The following is a 17,528-nucleotide window of genomic DNA, read 5'->3' as shown; positions in this document are numbered from 1 at the left end:
AAGTGATGCTGAGAGAAAGTGGGGTGCAGAAACATTCTTCATCCTTTAAAAAGGTCTTTTCAGGGGAGAAAACTGAGCCTCTTCTTCACCAACCAGGTTTGAAATATGTTCAACACCTCAATGAGAAGTAAGGAAATGCAGAAAGTTTCAATGCACTCGCTTGATAATTGAGACGTATAAGCCACTGTCCTGTCTGATCTCTGAGACGCTGATTTGATGCTCTTTTGATACAGGAAGGCTGTAATTAGCATTTAATTTGTGTGCTATGACACTACTGCAGGGGATGTGAGGATCGGGAACACTTAAATCCACCGTCAAAAACAAAGATCAAATGTTGTGTCATTTAAAATACCACTTCAAATGCACTCCGCGCACAGGCTGCAGACACTAGTCACAAACAAGCTGACGAGTCTGCACGGAACTGACTCAACCAAAGCAGGAGATAATGAATCTAAACCTCTACGGAGGACAAAATTTACAACGCGGTGGTAAAGTTGTATTTGTATTCCTCTGTGGCAGCAGTCCAGAGTCTGTCCAGAATGATCGACCCTGCCACAATATTTCACCCTCAGAGAAATCTAATGACCTGTATATGTGTTGTTCAGCTTTCTGGGGAAAAGCATTCCTCGGTTGGATAACATTTAATGGCTGTTATTTATATTAGGCCCAGGCGGGTTTATTCTATGTGCCTGCAGACATTATTGCACTCCCTCCTGGGTAAATCTTCAGCGATGCATGTTTCCCTCTGGCAGATGACTCAGTTATAATGTGTTCTTTTTTCGCTGTTGTTGGTTTTCTCCCTTGCTGTTATTGTCTTGCTTTCATTAAAAAAATAACTGTGGGAGGTGGATCCAGACCACCAAATGTCTTTTCAGTCCAGTAAATGATGTGATCTTGTGTTTAGTGGAGATGAGGCTGAACACACTAAAAAAGCTGTTTGATTTGATTTCTGCAGTGTTCCAGTCAATGCGCTAAAACAAAAATAGCACTGGTGCTGGCTTGCGAGTTCTTTTTTTTTTGTGTGTGTGTGTGTGTGTAAGAGGTACCATAAAGAGTAGTAATAAGCTAAGGTAGCAGAGAGATGAAAATCAGGAAAAGTCCAAAACAGGAGCCCTGAGGAACTCCATTGTCTGTCCCATTATGTGTTCTCAATTACTCTGCATTGAATCTACATACATTTACTGTTGACCGCAATAGTGGAGTTTTATATATGGAAATTTAAACCTCATCTCTACACAATGATTAAAAATCTTTCTCATTAAATATAGAAGCAGCTGCATGTGCCTGTATAAGCAAATTAACATTAATTATTAAAGAATTTTATCTCTTCTCTGAACCCAACAAAACTGCCTGAAGCACGTTAATGCAAAATTTGAAATGAAAGAAATACAGTCCTCTACACAGAAATAAAGTTTTTATAAAGACTTTAAAGATAAAGATAAACATGAACTAAAAAAGGACTAGCATTTTGTCGCCACATCAGGATTGATGGTGTTGATGGTGCTGGTCTCAGGCATTCTTGCTAAAAAAAAATCTTTTTAAATACATAGAAAGACCTTGGAGCTCCAATTTGTTTCTTTGAATGGTTTTGGATTATTATTGTTCCAGGAATCTCTCTGCAAGGACTTAAAAAAAAAGAACCATGTCTCATAACAATCAAAAAGAGATGTTTATTTTAATAACACTTCTAGTCACAGAAACCTGTCAAAAACATTGTAAAACATTACAACTTGTGAAAAATAATAAATAAATAAAGCATATGTACAAGATCACACAGACTTAACAGCCACTAGAGTAACTGAACAATATTTTACAGTCTCGGCAAAAATACCAAGACACTTAAAGCATAAAATTGGCACATTTACAGATAAAAATGACCAGTAGGGAAGAGGAAAGAAGTGGGCGTAATAGTGCATCACCTCTGGCTGCTTGCATTTCTGTCTTTTGTACATGGATAAGAAAATAAACAGAGGACAAATTCTGAAACATTTGGTGGAGAATAGTGGAGTATAATAAGGCACAGGAGTGTTTCAGCTAACCAGGCTAACACTCTCACGGTGACAATGCTAACATGCATGGTGTTGGCATGGAAACCATTCCTAATTAGCATTAAGAACAGAGTTCATTTTAATTTCCTTTTTTGAAGGATCCAGACCTTGAAGAGGAGCATTAATTATCTATCAAAGTAAGTTCTTTTAAAATGACTCAAACAATCTAGAAAAACTTTGGACCACTGCTTCAACAGCTCATCTTTTCATGTTTCGGGCTCCATGTTATTTTCAATTAAAAGAATCTGTCCACTTCAAGACAAATCACAGGAGCTGGAGATGCTGCTGTAGATGCATCGGTGACACTAGGACACTAGAAAGCCCATTTTGTTACAGCAAGAGGGGGAGAAGGTGTCACTGCAGAGAAATAAAGCACCAAAAAAACAGAGAACAGACAAGAAAAACCTACCAAGAAGTGCATAAAATTCTGGGCGAAGCGAGGACCAAGAAGCAACTCCGCACTTTTATAACTGGAGTGCAAATTGTGTGGCAAGCCACAACTTCTTGGACTCTGTCTCAGGCCACAGAATTTCTCAGCCTTCACAGGTACACAATAGTCTCCTCGATGCCCTCCTCGCTGCTGCTGTCAGTCTCCAAGGAGACCAGCGTGTCGAGGTTGAGTCCTGGGTCGCTGTGATGTGGAGGCGACGGGCACGGGTCAGCTTGGCGCGCCGTCTGCGACCAGGCCTCCGCGACGTAGCTGCGGCCGATGTGATCTGAGCGACACATAAACACAGAGAGCGCAGCTGTTAAAGCCGCTAACCGAGAGCTTTCATCACTGCTGTAAATAATCGGCAGGATGGACACGAAGCCTCTCGTTAAATAAGCTCTGTTTAACCGTTTGGACCGCTCGACCGCAAATGGCTGAAAGGCAGCTGCAGCAGCGCCGTTCGTTGAGCGTCAGCACCTTTGCGCCATTCATCATCCCTCCACTCCAGCTTCAGTAACGACACTTTTGTCGTTAACTTTGTCATCGCAATCGATCGCACGGGCCAGGGCTGGAAGGCAGCATCGCCCCTTGGCTTCTCGGGCACGGTCTGGTTGTGTTTGTCACGTTCGCACACGTGGCGGGTGCTGTTTAGCATTGGGAGAAGGTGCGCTGCCGTGGTAACAGATGGCGTGAACTATAAATTCCCTGATCGTGTCCCTGTGGGAGAGCGTCTGATTAATTATATAAAAGTCTGTTCCAGTAGAGCCAGGCCTGGTGTCTGACAGATATCCGTGTGCAGTCAGATGATGCCAGTACTCAGTCAAACGAAGCGAAACATTTTTGCACGATCATTGATATACGTCCGCTTGTGAGCGTTGAACCACATTAAGATGAACGTGGCAAACCCTGCCCAATGCTTATCGTGCCTCAAAATACGGGGAGATTAATGTAAACACAGAATAGTGATATCAAGATGAATACCAAATTGTGGATTTAATCCCTTTTTTATTGCTACAGTCAGACTAGGTCGGAGTTAACTCAGTGTATGAGGGATGGAGGTTATTAGAGAGACTGTTATCATAGCAAAGGATGATGTTTTGGCTTAGTCTGAGTGAGCGATGATAAGGAACACAACCTGGAAATGTGGTTTGGCGCATTATATGGGGAATTTTGAAGATATGCGCAGACTACAACCACCTTAACATGCTATTTTCTGTACTACAGGAGAAACTAGAGTATCCAAGAAATACTGCCAGAGACAATGTAATCAGTCAAATGAAAAAACTAAATGTATCATATACAACTGCAGCATCCTAATGTGTAGTTTCTGGTGTGTACCGGTATGCTTTCATGCTTTGTTACAAGTCACCCATCAGGTTTGGGCATCATGCCTGACGCACAATAGAACAAGAGCATTAATCCACATGCTACACAGCACGCCAGTTTCATCTCTCTGTTCTCACACAGGATGTTCTCATTTCTGATCGTTAAAAGGTGACTAAAAAAACACAAGACAAGTCATCAGATGCATTCTGGAAATACCATCTAACAGGTTCCCCGAGATTACACAGCGGCGGAGCACATGATCCGGTTTACAGAAAAAAGAAGGCTGTGTGCATGGGAACCAGATTTCACACGCTTAGGTGAGGACGAGGCGCTGTTCTGATCCACGTGACTGGCACCGGAGCGAAGAATTTGCATTTAAAAGAAGACACAAAAGCAAGGTAACGGTTTCCTCGGCGTGCCAGCCAGGCGCGTCTTCAAGGACGGAGTCGTAAAACAGGTGCAAAAACAGAGAAATGCCTTGAAAACATTAAAGTGACTCCTCACTGAGGGGCAAATCATATCAGAAGTTATGGGGAACATTATTCAGCGGCGTTAGGGACCCTTGTGGAATCCGCTCTGGAATGCATTGCTGATGTCATCCGAGATCCAACCTGTATTGTGGATCGCGCCAGGAGCTTGTTAACAAGTGACTCGGGTTGTGACCGGGCTCACGAGGACCCGGTAACGAGGAAAGGTTCATGAGAGGATCGATGAGGTGAAGACGCCGTTTCCTGCTACATTTTGCACAAGAAAATGAAAAACCTTCATGGCCGACAGGTCACCTGTGCAACCTTCTTCTAAAGTTAATACGAGAACAAGCTTTAGCAACAGGGACAACAAATGTGACAGCTCACAAGCAAACCACAGATAAATTCAAGCCTCTCGCTCCCCTCCCCCGCCCGCCTCTGGAATAACGCGATGAAAAGTCGTGCGGTAATGAGTTTTATAAAGATTTTCCCCGATCGATGTTCCGGTAAGTCAGCCATTGCCCGAGAACGGTGATTCACAGGCTGTTGTCTGCACTGACAGTTGAGAGATAGAGAAACTATTGATTTTCTTTTCCTTTCTTTTCCCCTCTGGTCGGCTCCCGGTGCAGGTGGGGGCGGAGGTGGTGGTGCAGTGGTGGCTCTCGTTGTCGGGAGACACTGATTAACGGAGAGGAAGGAAAGACGAGGCCTCGCCAAGGATACGGCCTTGAGACCAGCGCGCGTGCACAGCGTGAGCTCATATGTACATTTGTGAAACCGGCGCAGACAGAGCGGTTGTTTACGTTCTCACAGGCAGCAGATTTCTGCAGGAAGGACCGAAATCCTGCGCTTCTAATTTGAACTTCGGAAGAATTCAAACAAAAGGTCTGAACGACCAGCAATTAAAACAGGTGGACTCAGAATCAGTAGATCTGGATAGTTGTATCTGATGTAGATGTATTTTCTTCATTAAAGGGGAGGGCTGGATGTGGGTGAGGTTTGCAGCTCGTGAGTCTTTCACACCAGCTACAGAATTGGCAAGTTGCTACAGAACAGGAAGCATGTTCTTGTCAAGCCTTATAATGACTAAAATAAAGCTGTGTGATTTGCCTAATTTGTCTTTTCTTCTCGCTTATGATTTAATTCTATGTCTTTTGCCGGCGGTAATGTATTCCATCTCCAGCACTTACCCACAAACACTGCACCGGGCCTTAATGAGGCACTAATTTAGTGTTTCACCTCCAATGGATGACAAAAACATTAGCTGACAGTAATGGACTTACCGCTGGATGGCTGCTGCAGCTCCAGCTTCCCCGTCAGCCACCCCTGAGGGTCCGAGTGTGGGCTTTCAGGGGTCTTGGCAGTGGGGGAGCGCCTGCTGTTGGACCTCGCCAGCAGAGTGTTGAGGCAGTTATGGGCGCTGGGGTCGTTCCTTTTGTGGTGGACGTGACGGTTGTTTGTGCTGGCGCTGGCGAACGCAGCCTCGTTGACAAACAAGGAGCAGGTACTACTGCAGTCTCTGGAGCGATCCGACGAGGGGTTCTGGGGAAGAGACCAAAATGTGAGGTGGCAGATACAGACAAGGGCAAGAATCTTGTATAATGAGGAGATTTGGAAAAAGGTGTAATAAAATATTTAGGTAGGTATCAGCGGGATTCATAGGAATATTCCTGTTTTTGTATATTCCCGAACAATCTGCAGTGGCGGCGGGAGCTCAGGCTGAGAAGTGGAGGGTTCCCAGTTCAAGTCCCAGTGTGGATAAAATGTTATCAGGCATTCTGATTGCAGGGGAAGTACCGGCACACCATTAGAGCACTGCCAAAGTACCTTTTAGCAAGGTAACACACCTCCAAATGCTCACATAGGGCCCTGCGGTGAGCAGGCATCTCATTCAGGGGTATATCCTGCCTTCGTCCATATCTAGCTGGGATAGGCTTCAACACCCTCCCCATGACCACAAAAGGAATAAAGTGGTCAAGGCGGTAAAAAAAATACCAGAAATATTAAATAAATCACTTTCTGTCCTATCCTAGCCTTTTCTCTTCTTATCATGGCCTCCTTGAGTGAGCATGAGTGTGTGTGTGTGTGTGTGTGTGTGTGTGTGTGTGTGTGTGTGTGTGTGTGTGTGTGTGTGTGTGTGACTTGATCTGTGTCTGACCCCATGAACTGTTGCCTCAGGCTAAAACATTCGCACATTAGGGCTGATGCAGCCATCAGTGAATAAATAAGTCTGCAGAAGAGACACATCACGCTTGGCCCCTCAAAGGTCGCAGGCAGGTTAATCAAGGTGGGTGGGATCACTGTAACACCAGGTTGGTCATTCGTCTGTCCGTTAGAGCGCTTCCTGCGTGCGCCTTTTCAGCGCTCACACCTTCTGAACCGAGCAGTACAAACCTATTAGAATCCCGCTTGTGTGCGAGGTACATTCGAACATAAAGGACGGTGAGAACAGTGGAGCCTCTGTCCTCCATGTTCTCCAGCTGAGGACATTTCACTACAGAGCTTCTCCAACTGAATCCCCCATTGATCGGCTGTGCCCGCCATGTGGCTCTGGTTATAATCATTTTCTCATAGCTCTTATTTGCAGTGGCCTAATTACGATCTGTCGCTAAGATGTTTGTTGGCAAGTGGAGCGGTCCTGATTGAGCGCTTAGGACAAACGATGTTAAAATTGCTCTCATTAGCACAGGTCATTCATCAAGAGGCCACCGAGCTGCTCTAGGTGAGCATTTTAACCAAGTCAATTGCCAGAAAACGGCTTCTCATTGATGATTTCAGTCAAGAAACGCTCAAGAACTGCTTCATTACACACCTCCTGTGGTTTCAGGTGCATTTCTAAGCCCTCAGCTAAGACAGTGTGACGCTGTGAAGATACTCCTAATTCCATTGAAAAAAACGGGTTCTATGGAAACTGGTTATGCTGTAAATTGCACAAGACCATAGTCGTGTGTGACCTGTGGGACTTGACCTGCTCCTACCTGTTCTCCATCCAGAGGGATGAGCATGTGAGGAATCACAGCTGGCAGGCTTCTCTGCCGACTGTACCGCCACGTCTGGAGCAGCTTCTCCTGGCTCTCCAGCCGCTCCCGCTCCCTCTCGATGTTCCTCTGGCCTTCTCTCAGCCGCTCCAGGCCCTGCTGGTACTCCTCTAGCTGCTCATCCAGATCGTCCCTCTCCCGCCGCAGCTTTTCGGCCTCTAGGTGGCACTGCCTCTCCCGCTCCTCCAGCCTCCTCTCCCGCTCCCCCTGCTGGCTGTCCCTGGCCTGACATTCCCTCTCCCATCTTTCCTTCTCCTGCCGCAGCTGGTCTTGGAGACGCTGAATCATGGCCACCTCCTCCTTCTGCTTCTCCAGGTTACGCTGCTTCTCCTGCTCCTGGAGGGTGTTCCCGCGGATGCTCAGAAGATGCGGTCGATGGGCACGAGGAGACGGTCGCCCGCTTTCTTGCAGGAGGAGCCTTTGGATGTCATAGTAGCTGTCCTGCAAGCTCACCCTGGCCTGGCAAAGATAAGGGCTTGGCTTTAAAAAGCAACACACTCATTTGCAGGGGATATGAATAATAAAATGTGATGGAAATTTTGATCTGATTGCACCAACTGTCCAGACTGACTCTTATTTTAGGCCTACGAGCATCTCCTTTCAGTCAAAATGATGCTAGTAGAGCTGTGGTTTTCAAATCTGAACACATCCACTTTGAATATAAAATGTGTGCATGTGCGTATGCAAATGCAAATTTTCTCACCCAAATTTACATTTTTATATCATTGAATTGTGTGTGCTTATTTATGTATGCGCGTTTGTGCGAGCCAAAAGCAGCCAACTTTGTCTCTCAGCAGAAAACACAGCTTGTTTCACAGTTTTTAGCTTAAAACAGCTTGGGCTGCTGAGTGTGTGAATGTGCACGTTAAAGCCTTCATTCTAACCGAGCCTGGGTCTGTTGCACATGTGTAAATGCAGAAACAAAAGACACTCACCTGCAAACTGTACAGTAACTGGGTCAGATTTTGGACACTTTGTACGACCTATTAAAGAAAGAAATCAACAATAATATAGAGATAGGCAAACGGGTATTGTTAAGTTTTGTAGAAATTAGTGAGACTGCGCAACTGTTCCACCAAATAATTAGTAAAATTCACAGTGTAATTTATTTGAACGTGTTGCGCTGCCTTACATTCAAGCGACAAGTGCGCCCTCGTGTGGTTACATGGTGGCATAGGTTACAGTTTACTGCTAAAAACACGCTGCAGTTAATAAAGTCTGTTATTCTCTCTTGTTAACGTCATTTATCTGAGAGTTCAGCAAAGGCTGGTTTCAGGGTAATGAATGGTTTCTGCTGCACTGAATTATTGAAACCCATGCCACACAACTGTTTTATTGACATCTGATCATTATAAGATCACACTTTAATTGCAACAGGCCAGAAACTACTAAATACCTTTAAGTCAACATTCTTGGCATCCGTTTTTTGAAGCAGGGGTGGGTGGAGAGTATGCAACTCGCTCCCTTCACCAGCCTCTGTGCTTTCAGGTGACGTCTCGGAGTCGGAGGAGGTCTGCATCAGCGCAACGAGACTGCTGGGAAACTCTGAGTCGGTGTCCGAGTCTGGGGTGAGGCTGGAGGGTGTGGAACAGGCCGGAGAAGACAGCATAGCTTTCAGGTTCTTAGCTGGAATCCAGAAGATAGTAAGAAAATTACAAGTAGGAACAATAGGACCATAATGTAACATTGATATAAGCGCAATGTTAGCGCAATGTTAGCGCAATGTTAGCGCCTCTCCTTATATGTAAACATTAAAGGAATTATATTTTTTTTATAGGATTACATTTCAACAGGCGTGGTTGCATGAGTACTATAGCTGATTGCTAATAAGCACTTTGGGCAGATTTAGAGGAAAGTCTTTTTTTTCTTGTTCTGCACTGTCGGTAATCAAAAAGCAAACCAGCTGTGTTGTGTGTCGGTATTTGCTTCAGCACAGGGGATGTCAAAAGTCTCACCCTCTTGCAGAGCTGCAGCCAACAACACGGCAGCCTGGGGCACGTCCTCTGAGTGAGGCTGGACCAGCAGTCGCGGGTCCATGGGCAAAGCGTCTGTCCTCCCACTCAGGGCAGAGAGCGTCGCGAAGACCTGCAGCTTCTCTTCCAGGCTGGAGCAGATCAGCTGGTCCCGGCTGATCAAGTTGTCTGGTGGAAAAGATCAGCGGGTTCATACAAAATACTTAGCAGGAGCTTAAATTCACTCTAAAGGTGATCGGTGTCACTAGATACCCTGTAACTTTTGGATCTTCTGAACTCGAGCCTCCGCAGCCCGTTTCTCCTCTTCAGATTCACTTGTGTATTCTTCCTCTTCCTCCGGACAGCTGAACAGCAGACAGCCAGATTGAAATCATACTTTAATGTTGGCAACCATCAGGCTTGTTTCATTTACATCTAGCTGAGCCAGAGACTGAAATGAGCAGTAAACGTGTTGAAGATCCAGAGTGTGCATAATAGTGACATCTAGTGGTGTGAATAAAGATGCCAAGAACCAAAAACACACCAAAATGACATTTGCATCCATGTTCATCTACAATCCAGTTCTCACCTCTCCACCGCCTCTCGTATAAGCCTCATCCAGGCGTTTCTCTCCTCTTTGGATGACGTGTGCACCTCGTACATTTCCGGCCCTGCAGCTGAGGCGCTGATTAAAAACAGGCCTCTCTCTTCATTTGCTACTTCTCGTACTATTAACTTCTGCAGGGCAATGACCGGAGGCTTCTGATCCTGTACAAAGGTAAAGAGCCAGCGGAACAATAAGAGACAGTAAGACAACCACAGAAACCGATGATGGTTTGAGCTGTGCGCGTACCACAGTCGCAAATGTATATCTCTGGTCTTTCTCTTGCAGGAAGATGAGTGAATCTGTGAGCAGCAGTGCCAGCACATCTGTGGAGATGATGATGTGCAAGAGAATGTGCTGAAAGAACTGATATATTGATCACACAACAACAAACCAGCCATTTTTCTCACCCTTAAGCCGACCAGTGGCCGTCTTCCACAGCAGCAGGCCCTGATGTTTGAGCATCTGACCCGGTCCCATCATGTCCTGCTTGCGGAAGGTGTAGCCGTTTTTCAGCTTGGCCACGCTGCGGTTCTCCATGCGGTTCCACACCTCCTGTAACCTCTGATGGCGCTCGTATTCGCTGACGCTGAGATCCACGGCTGCGATCACCTCCCGAATCTGAGCCAGTGCTTTGGAGAGGTCGGCGTGCTCCTCTGTCTCCTCTGCATGGGAACACAAGACATTTTATTTAAATATTGTCAACCTAATGCATGAGTGCACAAATTCACCAATATGTGAGCCACCAGCCAGCAGAGGGCAGCAGAGCACTGACCTTCTGTATACTGCAGGATCCTCTCCAGAAGAACTGGGTACTTAGTTATTCTTTGGGTTACCAACAAGATGCATTCTGGGATCTCTCTGCGCCTCACCAGGGAATTTGTACCTTGTTGCTTGAAAGACATTTAAAGTTCAGCACCAGCTACTTCACTATTCCAACTCTCCCATATAATCTTTGAATGTCTGCACGCTCCTCTAAAAGAGTTTAGGCACCTTAATGAAGTTCTGAAATCTCTTGTTGTGCTGCTGGAGCTCTTTAAAAAAGCTGACTGCTTCATTGTGACGGCTGCAGAATTCTCCATAAACCTGCTTCATTTTCTCTTGATTCTCCTCTGAGAACTACAGAAAACACACACACACACACACACACACAAGTGTTACTAAGACTAGCCGATGGGGGACAGATATTACTCCAACAGGAACCATTGGTTACCTGTTGGAGCAGGACGTCTCCTATCCGTTGAATGAGGTAGTTCCCGTGTCCCGGCGGCTGGGCCGAGTTGTGTCGCCGCTCCTTCATTGCGGCGAAGAAGGCGTGATGGAAGACCAGCAGCTGGTCCAGACAGGGGAAGACCCGCTCCACTGCCTCCGTGTCCAGCTGCACCTCCTCCTTCATCCCCCGTCGGAAAACCTCGGCCATGATGTGTAAAGTCTGCAGGTGGTGAAGCTCCGTCTGCATCAGCTCTGCAACAAGCGCGCAGACAGTTAGATGCATATAAGAGTACGTGACATGATCTGTTTGCTATCTGCTCACCGTAGATAACATCCTGCCTCTTGACAGCTCGCTTGTCCTGTGTCTTGCAGAACTTGTGCTCTACTGTGAGGCTCCATGACTCGGCTTCATAATCAACAGCATCCATCGACATGTCTCTGTTGATACACGCGTCTACAGTTTCTACAGAGACGAGGAGAAAACACATTTGAGGCCAAGGTTCGCTTTCATGGGAACATGTCGCAGCCTGCTCTTCGTTGTCAGGCATCTTTAAAGCTGTGTTGTGGTTCTGCTCTGAGTAAATTACACACCGTCTCCAAAGAAAGACTCAGCAGGGACGGAGGACACCGGGGTCAGCAGTCGCTCCTCTGAGCGGCTGCTAACTTTGGGAGCATCCGGCTCCGTCTCTGGACTCTCGCTGAGTCGACTGCAGCAGAGAGGAAACATGGAGGACCAGTGTTAGCAGTGGGATCTGTTTATCCCAGTGCCATCATAAAGTGGGAGAGCTTTGTGACCTGTCGCTGTGCGAGAACCCTCCAGTGGCCGAACTGGAATTGGTCATCGGGTCTTTCCTCTCTTTGGGGCTCACGGTGGGGAGAGAGTCGGTAGGAATGGCACGCTGAGGAGAGTTGTCTCTCACTGTGAAGTCTGCGGGACAGCAAAGAGACCGTCCAACCACATCCACAGGCGGGTGCAATATTTCATGCCGTAAACTCACTCTGAGGGAGCGATGCTGTCCGGCTCTTCGCCACAGTCGCTGCACACTTATCCTGAAGTTTCTAAGTAGGACAAATGACAGATTTGCAGGTGAGTTTCTGAACACCTGACACAGGAGGGTGCCCAGGTCAAAAAACAGATTTCACCCCACTAATGGAAGCAATACGCACTTTCATGCAGGGTGGAAGAGAGTCTTTACAGCACTTGTGGACGATTGCAGTGCAGCCTGGGAGACGAGATATGTCCCAAATATTAATGATGGCGATGAGGATTTGTGACGCGGATAAAAGTTAATCATTGAAATAAATCCTTGTTAAGCACATAAAGGTATACTGGAACTTAAATGTATATAATATAGAATGTTATGTTTGCATAAGAGAGTTCATTTAAACACAGAAATGTCTCAAATATTAGGTGGTTGCATCATTACTAACTTGAGCAATGCAGCAGGTCTTTTCCAGAGGCTGGCTTGTCACACACCACACATATGGTGGGACCCAAACAGGAGCCAGCCGAGAACCGATGTCCATTCTGCTGCCTCTCTTTGGCTTCCCGCTCTTTCCCCTTCCCCTTGGAAAACCAAGACAGATACATGGGCGTAAACTCAGAGGTCATTTAGAGGCTAAAGCAGTAACTGCAGTTGTGCAGCATGTGAGGCTCTTAATACATATTTTCCTGTATACAAATGAGGAGGATCCCTGTCAACATGCGCGGGGACGAGTGCACAAGCCTGCGAGGACTTGTTCCTTTTTTTTCCTTCCAAAAACAGCCAAAAAAAAAGAGAAAAGACTGCCAAGGAAATGGAGCACAGCATAAACAACAGATGCAGGTCAGGGAAGGGCTTCCAGTCTCTGCTGACTTCAAAACACGGGATTAATCATTAAAAGGAAAGCGACTGGACACCGTGTTTGGTTTGTCACCCCGACCTTGAGATATTTCCAGAAACATTTCCTGCTTGTGTCTCACAGCGAGCAGGGAGACTCACATATTCCATGCCTGGGTCAAGACCCCGCATGCCTGGACGTGTAACACCATAAATATTTCCATCGACCAAAAATGGGAAAATGCATCAGTCGCACCTACAGGATGGTTCCTTATATGGCTGTTTGCGTGAGCATTCCTACCTTGCTCTTGTTCCGTGTGCTGGACATTCGGCTTTTGAGAAAACTGAAGGTGCGAATCACGCGGTATTTTTCGGACTCCACTTTTGCCGGGATGTTGTACTTGTCTGAGTCCTCCTCTTCGATCCTGCAAGAAGAGGAGCGTGTCATTGCCCTTTGTTGGTACTCAGTTTCGTGTTTATTGTATAAACATTATTTTAGTGTTAGCTGATAACGTGACATCGTTTGTGACTTTCTTTTAGGTCTGCTCTAAAGGAGAAAACAAAAACACAGTAAAGAAACAGAACTTGTTAGTCATTAAAAAGTGACAAAGGACACGCTGCAACTCTGTGCTGTAATGTGAATTAAATGTTTCATTAGTAGATACTGGATGCATGCAATACGAGCCACGGTGCAGGAGAGCAGATGATGGTCTATCAGGCCGTGCTGTAAGTTTTGGAGTTAGTGTGGTTAAAGATGTTCACATTCAACCTGATCCCACATACTCTTTAAGGAACTCAGACAGAGTGAGATGTTGGAGGGATTCTGGCAGCTCCATGCTGCCCTCATCGTCAGCAGACTGAGCTCGCTTACGGAACATAATCTCCCTGTAACAAACATACACACAGACATACACACACATGCTGATGGAGAGCTGCCAAATGAGATATGTTGGGCGTAAAGGGCGTTCCCCTGGTATTACAGTAGTTCAACAAAAAACCGAAGAAGAAAAAAAATCATTGGCTTTATAATGTTATTTCCGCGTTCTCCCAGTAGGGAGAGGTGTTAGGGTTTATGGATGATCTAGCAGAAAGGAAAAAAACAATTTCCTTTAAAGTATTCTTGCAACGTCTTCTCCTTAGTGAAAAATACAGTATTAAAACCCACACAGTTATGTTCTGTGGTTAATTGGCATTAGAAGTGTGCCTGTACCTTTTAGATACACTTTATTTTGCATTGCAAAAAGCAAATCTGCTCAAAAACAAGGACAGAAATCGAGAAAGAATGAGCATTATAACATTTCTGCTTCCTGAGAACAATTGAGCCTCACAAAAGAATAATTTCGCACCGTCACCAGGCAACCAGGTTATAACTGTACCCCATGTGTGACAGTCATTATCATTGCATTTGTATAACAATTAAAAGCAAACACCAGTATAAGACGGTTCATCAAGGCAGGCTGAATCCTTAATACAAATAGGCCAAAGAGCAGAAAAATTTATAGTGTTAAGTCATTTGAAAGTGAAATGAATACCTTTTGTCATGTGACTGCTCTGATATCGTTGATGGTCTTTGCTCTGCAAACATCAAGTAAAAGTTGATTAACAATTTCAATCAAATCCTGGCAAACTACACAGAGCCAAGCCGAATTAATATTTCTTAAAAACAACATGCACGAATAGAAAACACATACTAAAACATGCAGACGGTGTGCACATACCAGCAGAGTATCAAACGGGGCAACGTGATCATGTAAGCCATACACACATGCAAGCACATGCTAATGGGACTGAAGTGCCGTGGATTCCTTAGGTGACTCTCCAGTGTCACCTTTCATACGTGTCTTTCTGTGTTCCACAAGTTTTATCTATCTGCATTTTAGTCTTTGCCACGATGCTCACAGCGTTTCCCACAGCTAAAGCACGAACACAGCAGTTCAGCATAATCATCAGTAGCGTGCGAGTCCGTCTTTCGAATATTTTTGGTCTTTTAAGTTGGATCACTTGTCAAACATAAGCCTTCTCTGGCTGAGCGCACACACAGAAGCACTGATGCTGGCAGTGGCATGCTGGCTATGCTGGGGCTCAGCGCAGTTATGTCGGCTGCGGGTGTTCAGTACTTACTACCGGGGTGGAGCAGGGACAGAGATTTAGACAGAGAGAGGGCCTGAAGGAGAGATCGGCTGTGGTTGACACTGTGGAGAGCAGCATCTACAGGGCACAGTGGACAGAAGGCTTCTCATGCATCAACTACAGACGGTGGGAACTATTGCCGCCTTCAGTAGGCTACAAAGAGGCGCCATTAATATCTGTGTACAAGCTTGGTTCCTGCAGGATTCCTAAAGTAGTAATTCAAGAGAAATCACCAGAATACCTCAAAAGGAATAAAAAGGGATAAACCAACTGTTCGTAATAGTGAAAAATCCTTTCAAAATTAAGTAGAATTTGACAACCTCGACGCTCAGGCCCGATCGTGCGTTTGAGTTCTGTCCTCAATGCACTTTGGAGTTGGTCAAAACTGTGTGGAGTTTAGCAATTAAGCTACAATTAAGCTACAAGTCTGAGTAGATCATTTCAGGATTGAGCTTCTTCTTGGCTAAAAAAAACTAACTTGTACTTTCCTGCACATATTTCTTGACGGTGTTCCATTAGTGCAAAAACACCCCGGGTGGTAACACAACAGACGTGTGATGTTAGCTGGTGTTAGATTCCAAAGTGCGAGCAACAACTCCCTGTTACTGACCGGCGCTGTTGTCTGAGCCGCGGCTCTCCTGGGCTAGCCGAGCAGGATGCACGCCGATTTTGGCAGAAGAATAGGAATATGAACGCAGCCTCATTCCTTGGTCAGCCTCTTCCTAGAGGTGGTAAATACAAAGAATTAGGGCTTGCAATGCCTGCCGAGGTGTTTGATGAAAGGCTGACGCGGCATTTTACTTTTGCGCCGCTTTCACATGCTGACACGGCCGATTGGCTGGGAGGGAAAGCGAGGTCAGGGGAAGGATGGCACGAGTCCATACTGTCCTCACGCCGCCCATCACACGAAAACAAGGAAATGGGAGACTTTGTTTCAGAGATTTCGTCCTCGCTGTCCATCTCCAGGGCAACTGAACTGGGACTGGAGAAGAAAATACCATTTGAACACAGAAGCGTACACATATTAAAAATAGAGAAATCCTTTCACACCTGAGGTCACAACTGTCCGGGGGAGGACTTCCTCTCAGACTGTTGCACTCAGAGGAGGCTGAGTGATGCAGCCTGGCTAGGGCCCGGTTAGCCGGCGAGAGCGGGGGGGTACAGGGTGCTGAAGGAGGGTGGGAATCTTCCAAGTGATGCAGAGGAGTGTCGTTGACCAGCAGGAGATCTTCCGTGTCCACAGCGTCCATTATCACACCTTCTGTCTCCGTGCTGTCCACAGTCACACCACTGATGCTGCACTGGCTGTCAGCATCGTCCACCTAAGGGGGGACATGAAGAAATACATTTAAAAATGTTTAAAAATATATGAAGACATATGCAGTTCCGATGTAATTCTTGCTGTGTGACCTGGTTCTCCTCTCCGCAGGTGGCGTGGTCGCTGGTGGTCGCACAAGGTCGAGAGTCTGCGGGACACTGGAGGATGTGGGGTTGGACTCCGCGGGACTGCATGCGGTGTCCATTTACTGCAGAGGTAATACAACAACGTCCCAGGACAGCAGGACCTTTAGTGTAGCTCCGACTCTCTAACAGGGTGGACGTTTCAGAATGATGCTTCATATTCTGCACACAGTTGATGGCGAAACCCGTCCACATCTGAGAATCTGATATCTGTGATGTCAGCTTTAAGCGTTATCTTCCTGATGATCCCAGTAATTTGGGACCACGGCACCGCGATTCCCGCGTTTATACTTTTGAGCGTAAATGTCATGGCTTTGGGGGAAGAAAGGAAAACGGAGAGGTGTGACCTTTAAAGGTTTGACAAATCGGCGTTACTGGCAGGTGGTCTATCGGCTGAAAAGAGGCAGTTTATTGACTTGTGTTGAATCGTGCGTCAGTGACACTGAGCCAAGACTGTTTTTTAGGTATATTTGTGCCTCCATAGTTTAATCAATGATCTACCTTCATTTTTTATTAACATTGGGTTAATCATTTCAATATAGAGCTGGACTATAGATGCACATGTAGCCCTGCTGGCATGGCTGCGTATTCACAGAGGTGTTGATAAAAATATCCGACAGTAACCTGGAAACTGACCTCTCCTGATCAGAAGGCATTTTAACTGCTTTCTGCACGTTCCACCCACATTTTGATGTCTGGAGCAGCAGGGCCTGCACTCATGCAAGGGAAATCCTGAGCAGCAGAGAGGAAATTCCTCTCTGCTCTCACACAGGGAAGCCATTAACGCGGAGCACTAACTTACAAGGCACGCTTCCTACATTCTACTTCAATTCAGTGCTTTTATTTAGCTTCCTTTGTCTGTTTGCTTAGTTTGAAATGAGAGTTTTAAAAGAACATTCCATTTTAAGAGTTAATATTGCAGTATTTATATCACAAAAAAAGAAAAAATATAGAGATATATATACTTTTTTTTTTTTAGTTTGCTACAAAGTGATTTCAGTTCTGTTGCAATGATTCCGACATGAAATTGAAGTGTGAGT

The 17,528-nt window shown here is 45.8% G+C and overlaps 1 protein-coding gene across 1 annotated transcript in view; it reads right to left on the bottom strand.

Annotated features, from left to right (window-relative positions):
- Positions 1 to 1,645: 1,645 nt before the first annotated feature.
- arhgef28a (Rho guanine nucleotide exchange factor (GEF) 28a) overlaps positions 1,646 to 17,528 on the bottom strand; it is a 25,862-nt gene continuing 9,979 nt past the window's right edge. The window contains exons 10-36 of the mRNA XM_011604673.2: positions 16,438 to 16,553; positions 16,078 to 16,349; positions 15,829 to 16,009; positions 15,638 to 15,749; positions 15,019 to 15,105; positions 14,430 to 14,472; positions 13,681 to 13,782; positions 13,199 to 13,322; positions 12,509 to 12,644; positions 12,245 to 12,300; positions 12,076 to 12,136; positions 11,873 to 12,005; positions 11,669 to 11,784; positions 11,400 to 11,540; positions 11,079 to 11,329; positions 10,859 to 10,984; positions 10,641 to 10,758; positions 10,276 to 10,530; positions 10,115 to 10,191; positions 9,851 to 10,029; positions 9,535 to 9,626; positions 9,265 to 9,450; positions 8,706 to 8,935; positions 8,245 to 8,292; positions 7,250 to 7,768; positions 5,555 to 5,813; positions 1,646 to 2,764 (exon numbers count right to left, since the gene is read on the bottom strand). Coding sequence (XP_011602975.2) covers positions 2,589 to 2,764; positions 5,555 to 5,813; positions 7,250 to 7,768; positions 8,245 to 8,292; positions 8,706 to 8,935; positions 9,265 to 9,450; positions 9,535 to 9,626; positions 9,851 to 10,029; positions 10,115 to 10,191; positions 10,276 to 10,530; positions 10,641 to 10,758; positions 10,859 to 10,984; positions 11,079 to 11,329; positions 11,400 to 11,540; positions 11,669 to 11,784; positions 11,873 to 12,005; positions 12,076 to 12,136; positions 12,245 to 12,300; positions 12,509 to 12,644; positions 13,199 to 13,322; positions 13,681 to 13,782; positions 14,430 to 14,472; positions 15,019 to 15,105; positions 15,638 to 15,749; positions 15,829 to 16,009; positions 16,078 to 16,349; positions 16,438 to 16,553 — 4,196 coding nt within the window. The 3' untranslated portion in view covers positions 1,646 to 2,588. The remainder of the gene's footprint in view (positions 2,765 to 5,554; positions 5,814 to 7,249; positions 7,769 to 8,244; positions 8,293 to 8,705; positions 8,936 to 9,264; positions 9,451 to 9,534; positions 9,627 to 9,850; positions 10,030 to 10,114; positions 10,192 to 10,275; positions 10,531 to 10,640; positions 10,759 to 10,858; positions 10,985 to 11,078; positions 11,330 to 11,399; positions 11,541 to 11,668; positions 11,785 to 11,872; positions 12,006 to 12,075; positions 12,137 to 12,244; positions 12,301 to 12,508; positions 12,645 to 13,198; positions 13,323 to 13,680; positions 13,783 to 14,429; positions 14,473 to 15,018; positions 15,106 to 15,637; positions 15,750 to 15,828; positions 16,010 to 16,077; positions 16,350 to 16,437; positions 16,554 to 17,528) is intronic.

Source organism: Takifugu rubripes, chromosome 6 (assembly GCF_901000725.2).
Source record: "Takifugu rubripes chromosome 6, fTakRub1.2, whole genome shotgun sequence".
Taxonomy (NCBI): Eukaryota; Metazoa; Chordata; class Actinopteri; order Tetraodontiformes; family Tetraodontidae; genus Takifugu; species Takifugu rubripes.
Note: the sequence above shows the minus strand (reverse complement) of the source record. Positions and strands in the feature narration are given on the sequence as shown.